This window comes from Spermophilus citellus, assembly GCF_964194105.1.
Source record: "Spermophilus citellus genome assembly, chromosome: 6".
NCBI lineage: Eukaryota > Metazoa > Chordata > Mammalia > Rodentia > Sciuridae > Spermophilus > Spermophilus citellus.
The window spans coordinates 30,146,471-30,168,311 of NC_138187.1; the positions used below are offsets into that span (position 1 = coordinate 30,146,471).

At 50.8% G+C, this 21,841-nt stretch overlaps 1 protein-coding gene across 1 annotated transcript in view; it reads right to left on the reverse strand.

Annotated features, from left to right (window-relative positions):
• The window catches only part of ZAN (zonadhesin), a 33,792-nt gene extending 14,919 nt beyond the window's left edge, over window positions 1-18,873 (reverse strand). Inside the window, exons 1-24 of the mRNA XM_081299428.1 lie at window positions 18,368-18,873; window positions 17,922-18,013; window positions 17,462-17,540; window positions 17,232-17,360; window positions 16,480-16,751; window positions 16,177-16,261; window positions 14,748-15,695; window positions 13,454-13,638; window positions 9,999-10,140; window positions 9,713-9,829; window positions 8,971-9,095; window positions 8,599-8,744; window positions 7,891-8,022; window positions 7,472-7,579; window positions 7,199-7,368; window positions 6,375-6,577; window positions 4,907-5,048; window positions 3,973-4,220; window positions 3,578-3,758; window positions 3,096-3,207; window positions 2,688-2,782; window positions 2,201-2,377; window positions 552-757; window positions 240-384 (exon numbers count right to left, since the gene is read on the reverse strand). Of these exons, the coding sequence (XP_081155554.1) occupies window positions 240-384; window positions 552-757; window positions 2,201-2,377; window positions 2,688-2,782; window positions 3,096-3,207; window positions 3,578-3,758; window positions 3,973-4,220; window positions 4,907-5,048; window positions 6,375-6,577; window positions 7,199-7,368; window positions 7,472-7,579; window positions 7,891-8,022; window positions 8,599-8,744; window positions 8,971-9,095; window positions 9,713-9,829; window positions 9,999-10,140; window positions 13,454-13,638; window positions 14,748-15,695; window positions 16,177-16,261; window positions 16,480-16,751; window positions 17,232-17,360; window positions 17,462-17,540; window positions 17,922-18,013; window positions 18,368-18,521 (4,393 nt within the window). The 5' untranslated portion in view covers window positions 18,522-18,873. The remainder of the gene's footprint in view (window positions 1-239; window positions 385-551; window positions 758-2,200; window positions 2,378-2,687; window positions 2,783-3,095; window positions 3,208-3,577; window positions 3,759-3,972; window positions 4,221-4,906; window positions 5,049-6,374; window positions 6,578-7,198; window positions 7,369-7,471; window positions 7,580-7,890; window positions 8,023-8,598; window positions 8,745-8,970; window positions 9,096-9,712; window positions 9,830-9,998; window positions 10,141-13,453; window positions 13,639-14,747; window positions 15,696-16,176; window positions 16,262-16,479; window positions 16,752-17,231; window positions 17,361-17,461; window positions 17,541-17,921; window positions 18,014-18,367) is intronic.
• Between the last annotated feature and the right edge of the window lie 2,968 nt (window positions 18,874-21,841).

A 21,841-nucleotide genomic window follows, 5' to 3' on the forward strand; every position in this document is an offset into this window, starting at 1 on the left:
TCTGACATAACAATAGAAAATGGGTAACAGGTTACCTGTTTTCTGTTGCTATATCAGAATGCAGGGAACTGAAGCCCGAGATGCCCTTCCAGGCAGTGGGAAGACCATCTATCCTCAGAAGAGCCAAGAACTATTTGGTAGAGCTAGCTGTGAATACGAACCTGAATGCTACAGGGGCAGGTAGGGAGAATGTGGGGGGAGTGGGGGAACTGCTCTAGGTATCACGCTGGCCCTCCTACCTGAGGCCCTGCAGCGAAACAGCCCATCCAGGGCTCTGCAGGTCTGCTCGGACTTGCAGGCGGTCTTCTGGCAGGTAATGTTGTTTTGGACGGAGCAGGTGCAGAGGGTAGTGCAGGTGTTCTCCAGGTACCAGCTCTCCCCCAACTGTGGGGCATGGGGGTTGGCACAGCCAGCAGAAATTTGGAAGCTGGAGGTAGGGGAGTGCACCCCACCCCTGGGACACTTTCTGCCTTGGCTTGCCACCTGTCCTGAGCTTTTTCTGGGCCACCCCACCCCCTGCTTTGTGGAAACGGGCAGGATTGGCCTCTCACCGTGTGGTAGAAGCCCTTTGAGTCAGTGCAGCCACACAGGCTGAGAGGCACACAGGACGTCCCACTCAGGATGAAGTCTCCGTGGCACTCACAACCCTCCACACAGGGCATAGAAGGGCACTTCATGGGAATCCTCAGGCTAAGGCAGGTGGCTGGGCAGGGGCTGGTACAGTAGTTATAGTGACTGCCAGAAGGACACCGCATAGCTACGAAGGACATAAGTGTTAGGAAAAGAGTGGCATTTACAGCTCCCAGCCTTGGAGCACTGGGAGTCCCTGGGACTCTTGTTGACAAATACACAGACCCACAAGCCAAGTGGTCTATCCACAGGAGAGAAATAAGCCAGGTACCAAGACACCCACTGCATGATTCCTTCCTAAAGGAGCTCAATTCATAGAGACAGGAAGCAGACTTGTGGTTGCCAGGGGCAAGAAAAGAATGGAGAGCTGTTTAGTGTGGTCTGAATTTCAGTTGGGGAGAACCAGCTCTGGAAATGGCTGCCCACCAGCATGAATGTTCTGCATTACACACTTCAAAAGTGTTACAATGAGGCTGGGGGTGTGGCTCAGTGGTAGAGTGCCCGCCCAGCATGCAACAGGCCCTGGGTTCCATTCTCAGCAACACAAAAGAAAAAACAAAAAAGGCCAAAATAGTAAATTTTATGTTATGTACGTTTTCTCACAATTTTTTTTGTGGGGGGGGTACCAGAGATTGAACTCAGGGGCACTCAACCACTGAGCCCCATCCCCGGCCCTATTTTGTATTTTATTTAGAGACAGGGTCTCACTGAGTTGCTCAGCAACTTTTCTTTTGCTGAGGGCTGGCTTTGAACTTGAGATCCTCCTGCCTCAGCCTCCAGAGCTACTGGGATTTCAGGCCTGCACACCATGTGTATGGCTGGCTTCAATTTTTTTTTTTTAAGAACTTTTCTGAAAGAAAGAAAGAAAGAAAGAAAGAAAGAAAGAAAGAAAGTGAACAGAGCTTGTAATCCCAGCTACTGGGAAGGCTGAGGCAGGAAGATCACAAATTCAAGGCCAGCCTGGGCAATTCAGTGAGACCCTGTTTCAAAATAAAATGAAAAGTGCTGGGGGTGTAGCTGAGTGGTAGAGAACTCACCTAGCATGTAGGAGGCCCTGAATTCAATCCCCAGTACCATAAGAAGGGAGGAGGAAGTGGGGGAAAGAAAAGAAAGGGAAGAGAGCTGGCCCATGGAAAAAGGAAGGAGGCTGTTTCCACTGGATAATTTCTTTTTTTTTTTTGGTACCAGGGATTGAACCCAGGGGTGCTTAACCACTGAGCCACATCCCCAGCTCTTTTTTTACATTTTTATTTAGAAACAGGGTTTCACTAAGTTGCTTAGGGCCTCATTAAGTTGCTGAGGCTGGCTTTGAATTTGGTGTTCCTCCTGCCTCAAGCCTCTAGAGCCACTGGGATTACAGGTGTGTGCCACCACACTTGGCAAGGCAGAAATTTTTCATGAGAAGAGAATCAGATGCAGGAGGCTCCGGTGCTGGGCTGGAGAGGTGGAGTAGACCACAGAGGAAGGCTCCAGGTGGGCTGGAGTGCTCTGCGCAGGTCGAAAGGCAGAGTGTGGGGGAGAGGGAGACCAGGGTGTGGGGGCTGTGGGAGCAGGTGGTAAGGTCACTCACGGCAGAAGCTGCTGTTGCGCCAGGCAAGGGCATGGCCAGCCAGAGCACACAGGGACGCATAGGCCTGCAGGGAGTGGCACAGGGCCACAGTGCTGCCCTTGGTCCCACACTGGCTATACACACAACTGTTGAAGCTGGCCTGCGGGGGCACCACGTCGTGGCACATGGAGAAGGGCCCTGGAGGAAGACACAAGGTGGGGAGAGTAGAGGGTGAGCCTGGGGAATGAGCAGGACCTGCATCTTCTAAGGGGCTCACTGGACATTCCTTTCCATCAAAACCTGGATTTATTGGGAAATACTGGCTAAGACACAGAAGGGGCCTGGTCAGCCCTGGCTCCCAAGGGGGTGATGCTGGCCAGGCCACCTGTGCTTCCAGACTTCAGTGTTTCTGATCTTACTCTGGTTTCTTGCTTTATAGTCTTCCTCCTCGGTGTCCAGCCCCTGGGGTGGAGAGGAGGGCAAAGGGCCAGCAGGGAGTGTGTCTTACCCTGAGGGTCCACCAAGATGGCACAGCTCTTATTCCAGCTGTCCAACGTGCTGTTATATTGGCAGTTGGAGGATATGCCACCTCTCAGGAAGCAGCTGAATAAAGGGAGAAAAGGACAGACACTCAGGACTGAGAAAATGTCCTCCAAACTGAAGCACATGTGAGTGAGGAACAGGAAGAGGCTCAGGAGAAGAGAATTACATGGCACCCTCAAGAAGGCCAAGAGCTACAGCAGGAAGGAATAAGGCAAGCTGGCCAGGGGGACTTCCTAAGAGGAGAAATGGAGCTGTGTCAGGGCAGGCAGGACAGCACAGAGGGAACAGGGATACCCAGGGGACAAAGGCCTCCAGGAGGCCTTCTGAGGTTTTCCCCCAGTATCAGCACCCCTTCCCCCTGCCCCATGCTCACCCGGGTTCTGAGTCATCTGAGTGCTTCCAGGAGGCCCCCAGATACACCGAGCTTCTTATGGGAGTCTTATCTGGGCGTAGGTTGTCATCTAGGCTGTTGTTGTTGTAGTTCCCTGAAGGAAGAGGCAGTTATCGGAGGCAACAGAGGCACAGGCTTACCCCAGCCCAGGCCACCACCTTCCCAACCAGAAGGGGGCCCCCTCACTTTTTGCCCACTCTGCACATCAAAGCTAACCCTTTCTTCCCCATCTCCAGCTTGCGAACACCAGCTGATTTCACCCATGCTCAATGACCCCTTTTGCGAGTCCACGTGGGAAGTCCCCCCCAACATCTAGACTTATTCCTTCTTGTGGCCCAGTGTCCTCAAGGGATTCATCGGTTGACCAACACTCAGGACATCTAATGGAGATGTGTGGGGAGGCCAAGACCTCACTGCAGAGCCCAACCCTGTCCCAGCTTTCCCCATTTTCCCAGGGAGCTCACCACACAGCCCACAGAGCTGGCCAGCATAGGAGGAGGGTACTGTCACCTCCACCAGGTGCTTCCCATCGTAGCGAACCTGAAGCCCAAAGTTCGTGTAGAGCAAAATAAAAGAGCCACTGAGCCTAACGATCACCTGGCCTGCCAGAGGCCACATGGGAAGGGATATCCGAAAGCCATTCACCTGCAGAGGTGGGGGATGCAGTAGAGGAGTCAGGAACTGGGGATTAAGATCAAAGGAAGGCAAAATCTTGGGAGCAGGAAGGAGCGATGGATGTTTCAGGGAGAGAGGAGGGAGTCCAAGGAGGAGGGGGCTGCCTGGTACCCTCAGGGGCTCAGGAGAAGAGGGACCAGCGGGCTGGGTTGGGGAGGGCCTGGGAGGAAGAAGCGGTACTCACCACAACCCTTCGACCTTTAATCAGCGAGATTCTGAGGTTAAAGATCTGCACGTTGACAGACTTGATGTAGGAGAGCTCCAAGTTCCCATCGCGGATCTCGTTGGTGGTGGTGACAAGAAAGTTGTTCTCTTGGGAACTGACCTTGCAAGGGCGGACCATGACGTAGGCACAGGTGCCCATGAAGTTGTGCAGAGCTCCGTCAAAGGTCAAGTAGTGGGGGTCGCCCGAGGCGCTGCAGGTGGCCGCCCCTGGGAAGAGATGACAGGGCTTGGAGTCTTGTTGCACCGTGCCCAGGAAGCCCTGATCCAGGGCTGCCACCTTGTTGAGCCCACATTGGTATGGTACCTACAGCCCATCCTTGAACTTGGCGTTTCTCTAGGAGATAAAGTTGGCTTGGCTTGGGATGCCAAGGAGGGAGACAACCCTCCCCAACTCCACTCTGAACCTGGGAAGATACTGCTCCTGACCTAGGAAACCGCCTCCCAGCCTGGGATGGTTTCCATCTGGAATATTTCCCAAAGGCCCATGTTACAGACTTGGTCATTGGCTTGGTGCTCTTGGGAGGTGGTATAAATGTTAAGAGGTGGAGCCTAGTGGGAGGTTTTAGGTCATTGGGGGATGCTCTTGTAGGGGATTTGAGGGACCCTGGTGTCTTCATTTTCTTTTCCTCTTGTCCCAGCCCTGGAGGGAGCAGTGCTGTGTTCAGCCACATACTCCCCACTGTGACTAGCTGCCTCACCACAGGCCCAGAAGCCAATGAGCCAAAAAAACCCTTTCTCTTTATAAGCTTATTTATCTCAGGGGTATATGTTACAGTAATTTCAAGCTGACTAATTCACAGCCTCTGGGGTCCCAGCTCTCTGGGGAAGAAGATTTGGGCAGGATCTTCCCCTTGCTTGAGGCCCCCTGCTCACCTGCTCTCCTGACCTCTCACCTCGGGCACGGCAGCCATAGGTGCCATCTTGCAGCATACAGGCCTCCTGGGCCTTACATTTCCAGGGCTGGCAGTGAATTCTGTTGTTCTTTTCACAGACACAGAACTCCTTGCAGCCTGGTTTGTACCACTGTTCCCCTAGCTGGAGAAAGAAAAGAAAGCAGCTTTTCCCAGGTCCAACACAAGAGCCCACTGCTGCTCCAAGGGCTGGCCTACTCACGGGGCATTCCGTCTTTCAAAAGTTCTATGCTTAGCTGTAAAACTCTGGTGTTGGCTCAGGGATGGAATTGCTTGATCATTTATTTGCTCACTATTTCAGCTGAGCTGTCTGTGTATCGTGGGAGGTGTTAGGAATTCAGTAATGAACCAGATGGAAAATGTCTCTGTCCTGACAGAACTCACAATCCAACAGGGGACAATAAATGTAAGTCAACTCTTGGATACACATCTCCAATGTGCATCCAAGTGGAACCACCAGAGCACCCAAAGATCACTTCTCACCATAGACACCAGCAATAAGCACCTGATAATGGGAATTTTGAGAGAAGTTTCCTGACTCTGCTTATCAGGAAGGCTTCAAGGAGGAGGGAGCATTTCAACAGGGCCTCAAGGGAGGGGAAGGGTCCCAACAGGCAGAGGCTGAGAAGTAGAGCAGGGTATAAAAGGAGCTGGGAAAAGGTCAGAGCATGGCACGGGGTGCAGTTCCATTGTAGAGTGCCTGCTTCTGCTCACAAAGGGCTGGATTCGATCTTCAGCACCAAGTGAGGGGGGGGGTGGGTGGCCACAGCAAGACTTGGACTGGGAGCATTTGGGGGTCCAGCCTGGAGCGGGGCCATGGAGGATGGCCAGGTGAACATCAGATGGCAGAGGGTTATTCTGGAGAATGGTGTCATTGCCAGACCTCTGGTGAGAGCTGGGCACAGGGCCTAGTTCTCAGTGATGCTTCTGAGAAGAGTGAAAACAGGTGTGCAGAGAAAGAGACGCAGGCCCTTCTGCAGAGTGGGACCCTCCAGAGGAGACAAGATTTGAAAACAGCACAGGTGAGACACAGAACTACTCAGGATTTCAGAGGATGGAAAATCTGGGTAAAATGACAGCTGAGAGCGGCATCAGGGATGCTGGGAGGGGACAGAAGGAGGGTCTCAGACTCTTAAGAGGTATCATGGGAAAGAGCATGCCATGATGTCATCCCAGCCTGTGTGGAAAGGACTAGAGGTGAAGAAAGGGGAACTTGGAGGGCTCCATGGTGCAGCTCAATGGCAGATCATATTCAAGGTCCTGGGTTTGATCCCCAGCACCACACACACACACAAAAGGAGATTAGATCAGGGTCAGAATTTCCTAAACCCCAAGCCTAAATCCCCTGCCCTCCTGTGTTCCCCTGCTTTCTCTCTCTGGCCTCTCACCCTGGCCCAGGGAGCAAGCGCCCCCTGGCTCCAGGGCTGAGAGGCCCACCCCAGCCACTCACTTTGAAGTAGGTTCCTGAAGTGTCAAGGCACCCACACTGGGATGGAAGGACACACTCGAGGCCACTGAGGATGAAGCCCGGGTTACACTCGCAGGCCTCCAAACAGTGGTCTGGGCAGGTCTTGTCAGAGAATCCCGAATGGCAAGTGTCCGGGCATGGATCGGCACACAAAGAGTAACTGCTATTGGCTGGACAGATCAGGGCTGTGGAGGGAGAAGCTCAAGTAAGGAGACAGGTGAGACTGAGGCAGAAAAGGGAAGAATGTGCTTGGAAGTCCCCAGCTAGAAAGGCTCCCGCCAATCTTTAGTAGAGAGGCTTTAAAAAGGAGCCCACAGACTCCTAGGGCCTACAGGGCCAGCTGTCTGTGCTAAGAGGTGGTCACCTAGATGTTACCTTGGACTTTCATGGAAGCAGACTGAGCCACAAAAGAACAGCCTCAACCATACTGCTGTGTAGACATGCCCCAGGCATGCAGGGAGAGGCCAAGTCCAGGGGCTGGGTCAGCTCTAAAGCACCTTCCCAGAGAGCCCAGCCATCCCTGGAGCTGTAAGGCAGCTTGGTGCCCTTCTAGCTCAGGTCTGCCCATATCAGAGGAACTGGCCAGGCATGTGAACACACCTGTACTTGTCCTGTGCAGCATCAGTAGCTACAAGGCTACTGTTGAGTTTGCAAGTGACTATGATTATCTCAGGGATGCTCCCAACTCTGCCCATTTTCCTGACCTCAGGTGAAGTGGGAGGTTCAATGCATCCCAAGCCCATGGGAATGGCCTCTCTTGTATTTGCAGGGAGGCGTCCTCTCCCCAGCTTCCAGTCACAACTCACGGCAAAACTGGGGTTTCCTCCAGGGCTTCACTGCATAGCCAGCGTGCTGGCAGGCCGCAGTCATGAACGAAAGATGGATACAAAGCATGAGATGGAAGCCCTGGAAGTTGCACATGTCATTCATGCAGTTGTCAAAGAAGGAAGAGACCTTCACGTGAAGCTGGCATTCCCTGAGGAAAGAGCCCAGGTTAGAGGGGAGGAGGGAGTGGCATTTCCCAGCCTCCACCTTGGAGGACTTTGGTGCCCAGCAGCCCCGCCTGCCCTCCTCCATACTCAAACACTCCTTTGGAGCTGACAAGCTGGCCACAGAACTTGGACCCTGACATAGTGCTCTGCAAGGCTCGCTCACAAGTTGGAGTACGTGTCTCGATACCCTCGCACCTAAAAGAGACCAGTCAAATGCTAAAGTCCATGGCTCACTTCCAATTGGGGCCCTATGCCATTTGTCAGCAAGGCTGTGCCCAAAGGAGGTGGGAAAATCTGGAGTCTCCAGGGAGAAAAAGAGAGAGGGGTCTCTCTATGTTGCCAAGTTTGGCTTTGAACTCCTGGATCCAAGTAATCCTCCCGCCTCCCGAGTAGCTGGGACTACAGGTGTGCGCCATCACACCTGGTTCTGGTTGGTTTTAAAAGGGCCCAAAGTGAGAGAGTGGGGAAGGAGAGCAGCCCATGGGCCCCCAGTGGGGTCTCCTCACTCCTGCTCGGTCTGCCAGCTGTTCCCCAGATCCTCATCGTCTTCAGCTGGCTCACCATCTGGCTTCAGGTTGTCATTGCTGCTGTCCCCATCAAAGTTTCCACAGAAACCACAGAGTTTGCCTGAGAACACACTGTGGGACCCAGGAGAGGGGGGAGCATGAATGGGGTGAAGGGGCCTCCGTCATTGGAGTGGAGGGGATAATGAGCTGCAGGCCCGGAGGAGAAGGCTCAAAGGGGATAGAGAAGGACCTACTCCTGACATGGGTGGCACACCAGGCACACGAGACCTGGAGCCAGCTGTGTGGTCTCCCTTCAGCCCCAACATCCGGTCATGATTGACCTTACTGGCTCTACACCACTCCGGCTCACTCTATGTGTGTGGGTCTAAAAAGTCTGTCTTTCCCTTGTCTGTCCATCTGGGGAGCCAAGAAGACAGCCCCAGAGCACGTGAGCAACTCCTCCTCTAGAACATTCCCAAGGCATTGTGTGTACATCCTGCCATTATGCCATTATTCCACTGTGCGGAAACTATTTCCTTCTGTCTCCCCGTCCAAGGGAAGGCCGACCACTTGAGCTAGGTGCTTCCTACCCTTTGGGAGGAACAGAAGTAACTGAGCGCTAGTGCTTGGAATGGAAAAAAGAGGGAGGTGGATGGAGGAGCCCTGGTCGGGAGAAGCCTCAGCTGCCTGGCGGGGATGCTCACTCACCTGGACATAGTCACAAACAGCTGCTGGTGGCCGTCCCACTTTATAAGCAAACCAAATGCTGTTTTCACTTTCACAAACCGCCCACTTGGACGTATGATGACACCTTTAGAAGGTCTGACTGGGAGGGTGACTCGCTGACCCTTAACCTGGCAGAGGAAGGGGCAGAGAGACTGATCGGGGGATCAAGGAAGACCCCAAGACTCCCGTATCCACAGCCACAAGGTATAACATCCTTCACGGCATCCTAACAACCTCTTCCACCACAGCGGCTTGGAGCCTCACAATCAATGCCCACTGGGCTGGGGCTGACCAGGAGCAGGTCTTGGTCACATTTAGCTGCCCCAGCAGGGGTGGATGGGGGATGGGGCTCACCAGTGTTTGTCTGCCCTTGAGCAGGGTGATGGTAGTCTCAGACAGGATCACATGAACCTTGCTCAGGCAGGTCAGTCCTCTGGGTCCCCATTCCTCATTCTTGGCTAAGACTTTGAAGAATGTGTCTGGGAGGGAGAAGGGCTCATTCAGTAAACTTTTCTTTCTTTCTTTCTTTTTTTTTGCAGTGTTGGGGATTTGACCTAGGGCCTCACACATGCTAGGCAAGCAATTCTACTGCTGAGCTACACGCCAGCTCAGTAATAATATCTCAAGTGTGTGCCATGGATCGAAGCCTGGCACTGTGGGTAAAACACAGGTCCTGCAGTTTAGGAGAGGAGGCAGGACACAAGCAGGAGGGGTGGATGTCTACCCTCCTCCAGAACAGCCTGCACTGCTGCATCTCCCCTTGTGTGTAGTGACACCCTCCAGGCTATCTGTGCACCTTCACTAGTCTCTTTAACAGTGATTGCCACTGTGTCACATGGGCCCTCAATAAGAGCTGGCTGAGGACACAACTGATATCTCAGACTGCATTTTCCCCAGAAGTCTGAGCCCTAGACTCCTGGCTCTGGATGGGGAGGGGATGGTTTCCACCCTCACCTTAAGAGGACCTTGCTCCAGGATGGCCTCTTCCTTTCCTCTGCTCCCAGCCCTGTCCTGTCCCTCCTCTGTTCCCTGTCCTGCTGGCCACCACTGTGCCCCTCAGAGCCACCTCCTCTGACCTCAGGCCCTCAGGACCTACTTGAGGAGTTTCGGCAGGGCTGAGTCAAGACATAGGTGCATTTGCCTGAGAAGTTGATGTGCCTCTCATCAAAGGTGACATAATGAGGGTCACCATAGACCATGCAGGTGGAAGTGCCTACAGAGGGGAGAAAGGAGGACCCAGGAAGTTGCTTCCACTGCCCAGTCAGGCTGGATCCCATACCCCAAGTCTCCCAGCTGGTGACACACCCCTGCTCCTCTGCTCCAAAGACAGCTTGGGATCTTGGTGTCATACTCCTTTCGAGAGCATGCAAGGAGGTACTCACCATAGGGGTGGCATCCATACTCGCCATCCTTCAGCTGGCACACTGTGTGTGATCCACACTCAGAGATATGGCATTCCATACGGCTGCCAGCAAGGCATTGGCAACGTTCTGTGCAGTTGGGGCTGAACCATTCTTGCCCAAACTGGGAGCAAGGGATCTAGAGTTACAGAGCCATAGTTCTTGAGGTCTCCACCTTCTCCTCTACCTTACCCAGGGAAGAGGGTGCTGCCCAATGTGCACACCTAAACTTGTTTGCACTCCCTTTTCCAACCACAGGACATTTGCATGTACTATTCTCCCATCCTAGAAGGCTCTTCCTTTCCCATCTTTCTCCTCCTTCTCCATCTTTTGTGTGTGTGTGTGTGTGTGTGTAGCACTGGGGATTGAACTCAGGGGTGCTTAACCATTGAACTATATCCCCAGCCCTTTTATTTTTTATTTTGAGATAGGGGCCTGCTAAGTTGCTGAGACTGGCTTGAACTTGTGATCCTCCCAGCCTCCCAAGTGGCTGGAATTACAGGCATGGACCACTGTGTCGACCCTCCCTGTCTTTCTAATTCATTCTTCTACAACCAATAGAGTTCAGCTCAAGGACAGCTTTCTCAGAAAGACTGCCCAGACCCCCTGACAAGGTCATCCTCACATCTCTGGGGACCTTCCTTCCAAGGACTTCCCACAGTTGCACTTTTAGATTTCTTTTATGATTGATTATAAGTGTCCCAAACAGGGATTATGTCTGTCTTTACACACCATCTTGGCCCCAACATGTCACAATAGAAACTCTCGTTCAATCAGTACTTGCTGAGCCAGGCATGGTGGTGTATGCCTATGATCCCAGAAGCTCAGGAAGTTGAGACTGGAGGAGATCACAAGTTCAAAGCCGGCCTCAGCAACTTAGGAAGGCCCTAAGCAATGTAGTGAGACCCTGACTCAAAATAAAAAAACGAACAAAAAAGGCTGGAGATGTAGCTCAGTGGGAAAGTGCCCATGGGTTAAATCTCCAGTACCAATAAATAAATAAATAATTGCTGAGCGGAAGAGTCAACCAAGGCCCAATGTGTGCCCCTCTAAATTTGAGAGCATTAGAAGGACAAGGAGCTGCTGGGTGCAGTGGTGCATGTCTATAATCCCAGTGGCTCAGGAGGCTGTGACAGGAGTATCACGAATCCAAAGCCAGCCTTAGCATGCTGAGGCTTGCTAAGCAACTCAGTGAGACCCTGTCTTTAAATAAAATACAAAATAGAACTGGAGGTGCGGCTCACTGGTTGAGTCCCCCCAAGTTTAATCTCTAGTACCAATAAAAAAAAAAAAGAAGACAGCCAAGGAGCTTGCCACGTTCATGGTGACTCCATACCAGGTGGGTAGAAAGTACTAAATAATGGACATTTGCTGAATGCGTCTATGCCATCCCAGGACAGTGAAGAGACCCTTGATACTGATGGTCATGACGATCCTTCTGCCCAGGCTGTTGCTGAACCTAGACCTATCACCCATTTAGGGAGCCCCAGGAGACTGATTAAAGGGGGCACAGGAGGAAGCAGTCCCTGAAGAGGGAAGTAGGAGCTCTGACGCCAAAGGGCAGAACACCTGCAGCTGAGGGGCAGCACCAGGTACTAATGAATAGCTTAATACACTTAATTAATAGGCTGCATATGATATTTATCATAAATTGTTATAATAATAATGAACATTTACTAAGTAGTTTGCATGTGTCAGGATCTAATTGCATCCTTACAACAATCCTATTTTGCACAGTTTTATAGATATGGAAACAGGTTTAAACAGGTAAAGAAATTTGCCCAAGGTCACTCAGTGAATGAACCCAGCCTGGGCACAAGCTCTGCTTGGCCTGGCTCTAGACCTGCCCCGTCACTCAGGCCACCAGGCACATGCTACTAAGCTCTGGATACATGGCCAGTCCACACTGACATATGCTATAGGTGTAACATATACACTGGATTTTGAAGATCTAGCATGAGGAAAAAAAACTAAAATTAACCATCTCATCAATTAGTCTCTTTTTTACCCCCAGTGTGGGAGTCAACATCAGGGTCTTGCACATGAAAGCATGTGCCCTACCATTAAGCCACACCCAGCCCTAGTAACTCTTTATTGATTAAACACTGAAATGATAATATTTGAAATTGAGTACAGTAAGCCCTCCATAGCTAGAGATTCACCTGCAGATTCAACTAGCAGAGGATGAAAGGTAATTTTTTTAAAAAATTGCATCTGTACTGAACATGTACCTCCTAGCAACTACTAAAACAATACTATTCACATAGCATTCATACTGCATCAGGTATTATAAATAACCCAGAGATGATTCAAACAGTCCACGAGGATCTGTATATGTTGGTAAATGCTATGCCATTTTTTTTTAAAGAGAGAGAGAGAGAGAGAGAGAGAGAGAGAGAGAGAGAGAATTTTAATATTTATTTTTTAGTTTTCGGCGGACACAACATCTTTCTTTGTATGTGGTGCTGAGGATCGAACCCGGGCCGCACGCATGCCAGTCGAGTGCGCTACCGCTTGAGCCACATCCCCAGCCCAATGCTATGCCATTTATATAAGGCACTTGACTTGGGCAGATTTTGGGATTTTGGAGGATTGTTCTGGAACAAATCTCTCCTGGTTCCAAGGGAAGACTATAGATTATTGAAATGAATTTTACCAATTTCCTTGTGTTTTTTTTTAATTTATTTAAAAAAATGTTTCCTTGTGCTTTTTTTCCTCCCAGTGGTGCTGGGGCTCAAACCCAGGGCCTTGTGTGTGCTGCCTCAAAGCTCTACCATCAGCCTCATCCCTTCCGCTTTCTTATCATGGCTATTAGGCAACCTAACATGACCCCCACGCCACTCCTACCAAACAGCTCTGGCTCACAGCCTGTTCCCTCTGGAGCTGTGCTCTATCCAATCTCCCCAGCAGACCATCAGTTCAGGGAGGCAAAGAGAATTAGTGACTTCTGTCTTTTGAGCTTACCAAGATTTCAGGATTTGCAAGTTTCTTTGGCAGAAGAGAATTCTAGAAATCTCTCCACATATTTTGGTTGTTGCTGGTTCGGTGCTGGGGATGGAGCCAGGGACCATGAGTGACTAGCTCATCAGCACAGATTAGCATCACGGTGTGCCAAAAGAGGCACGTACCCCAGATATATGGTATGAACAGAGAGAATCATCAAAACACCACAGGCTGAGGGATGGGGGTAAAGGTCAGTGGTGAAGCACTTGCGTCGCTTGAGCAAGGCCCTGAGTTTGATCACCAGCACCACAAAACCAAAACAACAAGAACAAAACCCATGCTGAATGGAGGACTCTGTCACTGTGAAGCCACAGCTTTGAGCTTACCCCTGGGGACGATCCAAGTTCATCTCATCCCAGTGCACAAATGCAGTGAGGACCCAGGTGTTCCGCCATCAGTCTCCCTCAGGGGAACCAGCATCCCTGTGGACTTACCTTATAGTAGCTTTTGCCGTAGACACAATCACAGGAAGAGGCATTGATGCATTTGTTGTCATTAAACAAAAAACCAGGATTGCAGACACAGCCTGGCTGGCAGAGTATATTGCAGTTGGGTTTGGGGTTCTCACAAGATGCAGGGCAGGCACAGGATTCATAGTGGGAATTTGGGGAGCACTTCACTAAAGGCAAAACATGATCTCATCAAACCTTCACTCTGGAGCTGTTCCCAGGGCCTTCCTGTCTCTCCCCCATCCCCAAACTCAAGTTCTCCTCTAAGAAGTAGGCCCATATTGTCCCTCCATCAAAAGGAATATGTAGCCACAACATGGATGGACCTGATGACATCGTACTCAGCGACAAAAGACAGATACAAAGGCTCACATAGGATTCCATTTGTCTGAAATGTCCAGGTCACGCAAATCCATGGTTACAGAAAGGAGATCAGTGTCATCAGGGACTGGGAAGAAGCAGGGAGGAGCTTATGGGGTTTCTTTCTGGGATAAAAAAAAATGTAAATAAAGATGGAATACTGGGGGCTGGGGTTGTGGCTCAGTGGTATAGCGCTTGCCAGCACGTGTGAGGCCCTGGGTTGGATCCTCAGCACCACATAAAGAATAAACAAATGGGGCTGGGGTTGTGGCTCAGTGGTAGAGCGCTTGCCTCGCAAGTGTGAGGCCCTGGGATCAATCTTCAGCATCACATAAATAAATAATAAAAATAAAGATACTGTGTCCATCTACAACTAAAAAATATATTTAAAAAAAGGATAAATAAATGAAATAAAAGTATTATTTCCATTGCAACCAAAAAAATTTTAAAAGAAAGAATGGAATACTGGTTGTATAAGCTTATGAATATATGCTCCAACCATTAAATTAGAGACTTTAAAAGGGTGAGGGGCTGCGGATGCAGCTCAGTAGTAGGGCATATGTTTGGCATGTATGAAGCCCTGGGTTTGATTTCCAGCACCCAAAAAACCGCAGTGAGGACCCAGGTGTGCGGGTAGGGTGGGAAGGTGAGTTATATGGTATATGAACTCTCTCCATAAAACATAAGGAGGATAGGAAGAAAGCCTGGAGCTCATGCCAACCTGCCTCCACCCACTCCTGCCCCATGTCCCTCCAGCTCTGGGCAGTATTCTTCCAAAGTTATCATCTTTGGAGGGATGGGACTGGGCCATCTTCCCATAAGAAGGCTGACTTCCCACTGGAAGAATTCCTCTCCCCGACTCTGTCCTACTCGCTGTCTCTTACTTTCAGCTCTTTGGCCCAGTTCTGTCCCCATATACCTTTGGTAGTTTTGGGGGTGGTGGTGGTAGTAGTGGTGGTGGTAGTGGTCATAGAGGTGGTGGTGGTAGTCGGGGAAGTGGTGCTCTTGTGAAAGTGTAGAGGCTTCACCAAGACTGTTGGCCCAGCGGGCAGGTCCGATGTACTAGGGCAGGATTCTTCAGTACAAGCTGAGGGCTTTTCTGTGGTTTCAGTGAGTTCCTCCACCGGGGTGGGGGTCTCCTCAGTGGCTTCGGGAAGTTCCTCTACGGTGGTCTCCTCCGTGGCTTCAGTGGGTTCCTCTGTGGTGGTGGTCTCCGGGGTGGTTTTGATGGGCTCCTCTGTGGTGGTAGTAGTGGTGGTGGTGGTGGTCGTCGTCTCCGGGGTGGTCTCAGTGGGTTCCTCTGTGGTGGTGGTAGTGGTCTCCGGGGTGGTTTTGATGGGTTCCTCTGTGGTAGTGATCTCCTCAGTGGTTTCAGGGGGTTCCTCTGTGGCCAAGGTGGTCTCCTCGAATTCAGTGGGTTCCTCTGTGGCAGTGGTGATTTCCTCAGTGGGTTCCTCCGTGGCAGTGGTGATCTCCTCGGTGATATCAGTGACTTGCTCTGTGGGGGTGGTTATCTGGATGGTGATGACAAAGGGTCTCATGGTAGAGGCAGTGAAGGTAGTGGAGGTGGTAGAGGTGGTGGAGGTGGTGGAGGTGGTAGGGGTAGTGGGGATAGTGGAGGTAGTGGGGATAGTAGGGGTAGTGGGGGTAGTAGGGGTAGTGAGGGTAGTGGTAGTAGAGGGGGTAGTGGTAGTAGTGGGGGTAGTGGTAGTAGTGGGGGTAGTAGTAGTAGTGGGGGTAGTGGTTTCCTCAGTGGTTTCAGTGGGTTTCTCTGTGGTAGTGGTGGGTGCTTCTGTGGAGACACTGGTTTCAAATGATTCAGTTTGTGAACCTGGAGATGCGGTAGAAAGCCCTGCTGCTGTTGTGTCTACAAAGAAAAACAAATCCTTGGAATTCAGTCAAAATCATATCACCCACTTTTCACTCACAGCCAGTTGGTGGGCTCAAAGGACTGACCTTTCTTTTCATTCCCAACCCACAACTTCACTCACTTAACAAACACTCAACAAACAGCACTCCCCACATACACCTGCTTTGTGCCAGGTACGGGAAACACAAAAATGATGAGGAAGGGAAAGACCTGTCGAGTCTACAGGTATTGCCTATAGGATCACTAGGGAAAGCGTTCTGGATGCTGCTCCAGAGATTCATGGCATCAAAGACACCTTCGCTCAAGCAAGCATCCTGACAGTACAGGGACAGTAGAGGTGGGAAGGACATAGAAACTCACATCCGCTGTGTGAGTCCTAGGCACAAGAGGACTTGCATTTTACACAGCTTCTATAGAGGAGCCAGGGTGATCATGCCAGGGCCTAGCACCCTTCCTAGAGCCCAGGGTTTTGTCTTACCTCGACAAGAACCTTGACCGATCAAGATGAAACCCACAGCAACAATAAAAGCGGGGTTGCTACCCCGGATGGCCTCAAAAATCAGCTGAAGAGAAAAATGAAAAGACTCCATGGCAACTCAACAACTCTGCCAGGCGTGTCCACTACCTGTTGGTACCCCAACGGTCCAACCTACCCAGGGCCTTGAATCCTTCATTCATCTCTTCTCTGCTCCCTTTCCACCTTCTTAGTCCCACACCTAGCTCTGAATCCCCTTACCACAGGCCATGCAGACACATACGGGGCCCACTCTCCATCTCTCACCTGCATGGGCTGCCGGTGTCCTGAAGAGATGGTGGTAGAAGCATTGAGCCAGTTAGGGCTCTGGGGCCCAACACGGTTCCACAGAGAAGAAGGGGAACTTCCAGCAGGGCTGCTCAGCAGGAGAATGAGTGTACTGCCCTCTCCAGGGCCATTCATGTGGTAAGAAAATTCCACACAGATATCCCCGGGGGCACAGAAGGGCCGGCTGGTCAGTTTGACAGACTGCCCTGCTTTGGAGACCTTGTCCACCTCAAAGTAGATAAAATGATTCCCTGGGAAAAAGAGGGGAGCCAGCAAGATGAGACACCGGCACAACAGCAAGTCTACTTGCTATTTCTGGCTTTCTAAGTGGGCATCTGAGCAAGTAACCAAACACCTCACATGATGGCATTGTTTCCTACTGACTTTGGATTTCTAACTGGAGAATATGGGGGAAAAAAACAAAACCTGCAACCTAGACTCCATAAATGTACCCATCAATGCCTCGGCTGAGATATGAGATTGTCAGTTTTGAAGGCTTAGACTTAATGAAGTGGGAGGACTCATTTTCTTAGGGAATTGCAGTAATCCTACAGCCATGAGAACCCTTAACTGTGTCTACTGTCATCTCTTCAGCTCTGGACCCATAACAGTTTCCCAATAAACACTGCTGGCTCCTCTTCACCACCTCCAATGTCCTCCATCAATTGCAGATTCAGCAATTCATTGAGTTGAGAGGTCCTCAATCTCCTCACCTTGATAAGAGAACTCACCCACAAGGCCTGTGATGTTGTTGAGAATAGTTCTACTTCCCCAGGACCACTGTCCGCCACTTTCTGGTTTATGGGTCCAGTCACAGAAGGGATGGGCTCTGTCTTCAAAGTTGCACTGAGGAAAGCTGTCTAGTAGGTCCAGAGGGAGGTTTGAGAAACTGGGGCAGTGCTCTCCATTGCTGTCCCTACCATCCCCAACTCCAGGGGGCCTCCCAGAGCCCTGCTCTCACCCCCACAGGGAGCAAGGCTGACTGCATCCACTGCTACCGCTGGCTCTGGGATCCTTCCAAACACACCCACCAGGGCAAACTGGAGAGAGAGAGAGAATGGGCCTGGAGTAAGTACACAGGACAAACCCTCAGCCCTCCAAAGCCCAAACTGATCCTTCTTTTGGGAGTGGGGGGGTGCCAGGGATTGAACTCAGGGGCACTCGACCACTGAGCCACATCCCCAGCCCTATTTTGAATTTCATTTAGAGACAGGGTCTCACTGAGTTGCTCAGCACATGGCTTTTGTTGAGGCTGGCTTTGAACTTGAGATCCTCCTGCCTCAGCCTCCCCAGCCTCTGGGATTACAGGCTTGTGCCACCAAACTTGGCTCCTTATTCCATTCAGAGACCCAGGGCCTCTGCTCCTGGTGCCTTGGGAGTACCTACCATGTGCAAAGATCTGACTCCATGATTCTCTGTACCTGTATCTGTCCCGGTCCTGTATAATTGAGAGAAGTAGGCTGCCAGTTGGGTCCAGGTTGTCCTGAAAAAAGAGTGTGTTTCCGGATGCTGCCTACAATGGAAAAATTGGTGAGAGAAGTGAGCTTAGAGGAGCTGAGAAATTACTTCAAACCTATACCCAGAAGGGTGAGTTGCAAAAGAAATATTTAAGCACGCTGCCCCAAATGTAAACAATTCTTCTCTCTCCCTCTCTATGTATCCATTTTTCTAGAATCCAGTGTCCTCATTTCCACTTCATGGAAAATCTCCCACATATCTTAGATTTTCCCTAGACCTGAGACATTCCTCCTCCCTTCCCGCTTATTTCCCCATCAACCCAACCCTGGGAGATGCTAGTGGAAATCCAATGCATCCTCCACCCTCCCACCCCCACCTCACCCCCCCACCCCACCCCCACGTCGCTAACCCAAGGTGGAAGCGTAGACCAGGAGGGCTGCTCCAGGAGACCGGTTCCGCAGGATATAGTAGAAAGAAAGGGTCAGACAGCCATTGGAGCGGCTCGGGGGACTCAGGAGGGAAGATTTCTGCCCCGGCCTTGCATTTTTGGGGTCCAGGAGCATGTAGAGGCCATCTATGAAAAAAAAGTCCTATAAAGTAGGGTGGCTGGAATTGAAGGGGGTATTACGCAGGGGTAGGACCCCACCTGAGATGGGGACCTGGTCCTGGGGAACCCCAACAGCCACCTAGAATCAGGCAGCGCTGAGGTGGGCGTACCCCAAGTCACGACTGGCTGAGGCCTTCCACCCTCCCTCGAGTGCTTGGACTAGATAAGGACGAGGGCGCCGCCCTAGGAAACACGGGCATCCTCTCAGAAGCAGCCTCCGAAATCTAGTGCTTCGGATGCTGACCCCTCGAGCCCTCTTTTTACACAGCCATTCGCACAAATTGTTAGAAGGGCCAGACCGACGCACGAGGGCACGCAGGTCCCCCGCCCCGCACCGCACCCGCTCCCTCAGGCAGCCAATCAGCCTGAAGTTCGCTCCGTGACGTAACGAGTAGCCGGGAGAGGGAGGGGGCTGCGGACATGCCAACCGCGCAAGCGTGAGTTCAGGTGCCGGCCTTCCGCTGCGTCCCCCTAGGTGAGCGCGGTGGAGAGTGCGGGCAGAGAAGGAGGCTAAAGTAAGGGAACAAGCCAGAGAGGGACAGCAGAGAAGAGGATGGAAACAATTGGAAGGAAAGGAATGGGAAAGCTGAGTGAGAGAGCGAGGAGACGTGAGAAATGGAAGAGAAGAAAGAGACGCCCGTCATCCATCCCAGCGGCTCAGGAAGACGAGGCGGGAGGATCCCAAGTTCAAAGGCAGCCTCAGAAATGTAGTGAGGTCCTAAGCAACTTAGACCCTGCCTTAATGTGGCTCAGGTGGAAGGAAGGAGGGAGGGAGGGAGGGAGGGAAGGAAGGAAGAAATTTATATATCTATATATGGGAGCAAGATGGATAAAACTAAAAAATAGAGAAACTAAAAGAAAAACAGCGTTTGCTGAAACTGCTAGGCATGGGACACGATGCTGAGAGATGCAAAGGCGAGCTGGCAGAAAGGAAGGGACGAGAGGCCTGAGAAGAAACAAGAAGTGGACTCTCAGAAAGTAAATGAGGGCCCCTGAGCTCTGTTGGACCTACAAAGTCGGGCCCTGAAGGCTTGGAAATGTGGGCTATGTGGAGAAGATTGAGAGAGGAGATGAGAAGGGAGAGAGAGGGAAGGAGTGAACAGCAGGAAGAGGAAGGAAAACCCCAGGCAAAAGAACAGAGAGATGGTGGGCAAAGAAGCATGATGTAACATTTGGTGGAAAAACAGGAAGACTGTATTGCCTGGATTCCTGCTAAATAAAACCCCCTAAATATCCTCCAACGGCTACTCTTGCGGGTTCTCTTCAGTGGCTCCTTTTTTTAAAAAAAAAAATTTAATCCTTTCTTTTGCTTTTTAAAATACTTTTTGTTGTGGATAGACATAATACCTTTATTTTACTTTTATGTGGTACTGAGGATCAAACCCAGTGCCTCCCACGTGCTAGGCAGGTGCTCGACCACTGAGCTTCAGTCTCAGCCCTTCAGTGGCTTCTTTTTTTTTTTTTTAAAGAGAGAGTGAGAGACAGAGAGAGAGAGAGAGAGAGAGAGAGAGAATTTTTTAATCTTTATTTTTTTTTAGTTTTCGGCGGGCACAACATCTTTGTTTGTATGTGGTGCTGAGGATCGAACCCGGGCCACACGCATGCGAGGCGAGCGCGCTACTGCTTGAGCCACATCCCCAGCCCCCTTCAGTGGCTTCTTAACAAAATGGTAGAGCATTTGTCTAGAGTGTGAGAGGTCCTGGGTTCCACCCCCAGCACTACAAAAATAAATCAGATCAAGTCACACAGCTGCTCCAAATCCTGCAAAGCCCCCTTCCCATTCACACAGAATAAATGCCATAGTCCTGACAATGGCCTTCAAGGCTCTATATGATTTGCCTTTCCTATGATCTGAGCTAAGTCTCTTCATTCTAGATCCATGGCTATACTTCAGATCCCTTCTTCCCTCTTGGCCTGGGATACCTCAGAGCCTTTGCATGGCAGGCTTCTCTGTCTGGAATGTTTTTCCACACTCCTAATATTTTCATGCCTCATTCCCTCAACTCAAGTGTGTTCAGCTGTGATCTGAAGGAGACCTATCCGGGTCACTCCAGTTAAAATTCACAACTTTCCTACCCTTGCACTTCCACAATCCCTTTCCCTTATTCAACTGATTTTTCCCAAAGCACTTGTCACACCAAAACTTTGTCATTTACTGTAATTTCCTTTTTTGTTTTGATATCTGTCTCCCTGTTCCTCACCAACACCACTCCCTGTCTGTTTTGCATACTGATTCTCAAAAGCCTAAGACACTGCCGGGCATGTTGTAGGGTGCTCAGTAAATATCGAAGGATGGAAGGAAGGAAGGAAGGAAAGATGCCAAGAAAGGAGGTAAGGAGCAGGCTGTGTTGGGTCCACCAGGTGGAGCTAGTGGGAAAGCTGGGGGTGCTCAGAGCATGCTTCTAGAAACCTGAGCTGAAAAAGGCTTGAGTCTGCTCTGGTTCACCTACACAGACCCATGGCAGCTATTGTAGGGCGTGCAGAGGTCACTAGAGCCTAGAAAGCCCTGAGGATAAAAGCATGGCCAGTACTCACTCCCAGGACTGGAGAAATCATCATTAGGTCCCACGTCTGCCTGCCCTGATGACCCTTTCTTCTGTGTCCACTTGGCCCCAGAGGAAGATGGGATCCAGCTCCAGCCACAGAGATCATTCATAGTGTCAAAACTGCACATTTGCATCATGCATACTGAAGGCAGAGAAAGGAGGGGACAATGTAGCTTTTTCTGAAAGGAGACAGCTCTGATAGGGATGTAGTCTGGAGTCAGAAAATTCTTGAGTTCCAATCTCAGATCTGTGATGAGCCGTGGCTGGCTTTCCAGCCAGACATGGCCCCTTGACTATGGGCCGCGTTCCTGACACAGGTAACTTTACCTGCCCAAGCCTCAGTTTTCTCATCTATAAACTGGGAATGGCAGTGCCCCTCTGTCTCCTAGGGTTGTCAGTTAGATCATGAGCATGGGGCATTTAGTCCAGTCCCTTTGGTTAATGAGTGTTGATTCCTTTCACCCAGCTTCTGAAATTTTCCTTTCCTTGAATTTTCTCCAGTCTCTAGGGTCAGTTTAGAAAGATCCATCTAATGCTAGATGGATTGTGGTGGTAATGTCCAGGTTTTCTTGGAAGGGAGGGCTTTCTGAGATGCAGGACTTTTAGTGCTGAGACAGGGACAGCCCAGGGAAAGCCAGGCTGGCTGGTCACTCTAGACAAGGTATCCCCACAACTGCATGTTGGAAGAGCACCTTCCTTGATGTATGGCTTCTTCAGGAATCAGAGGTGT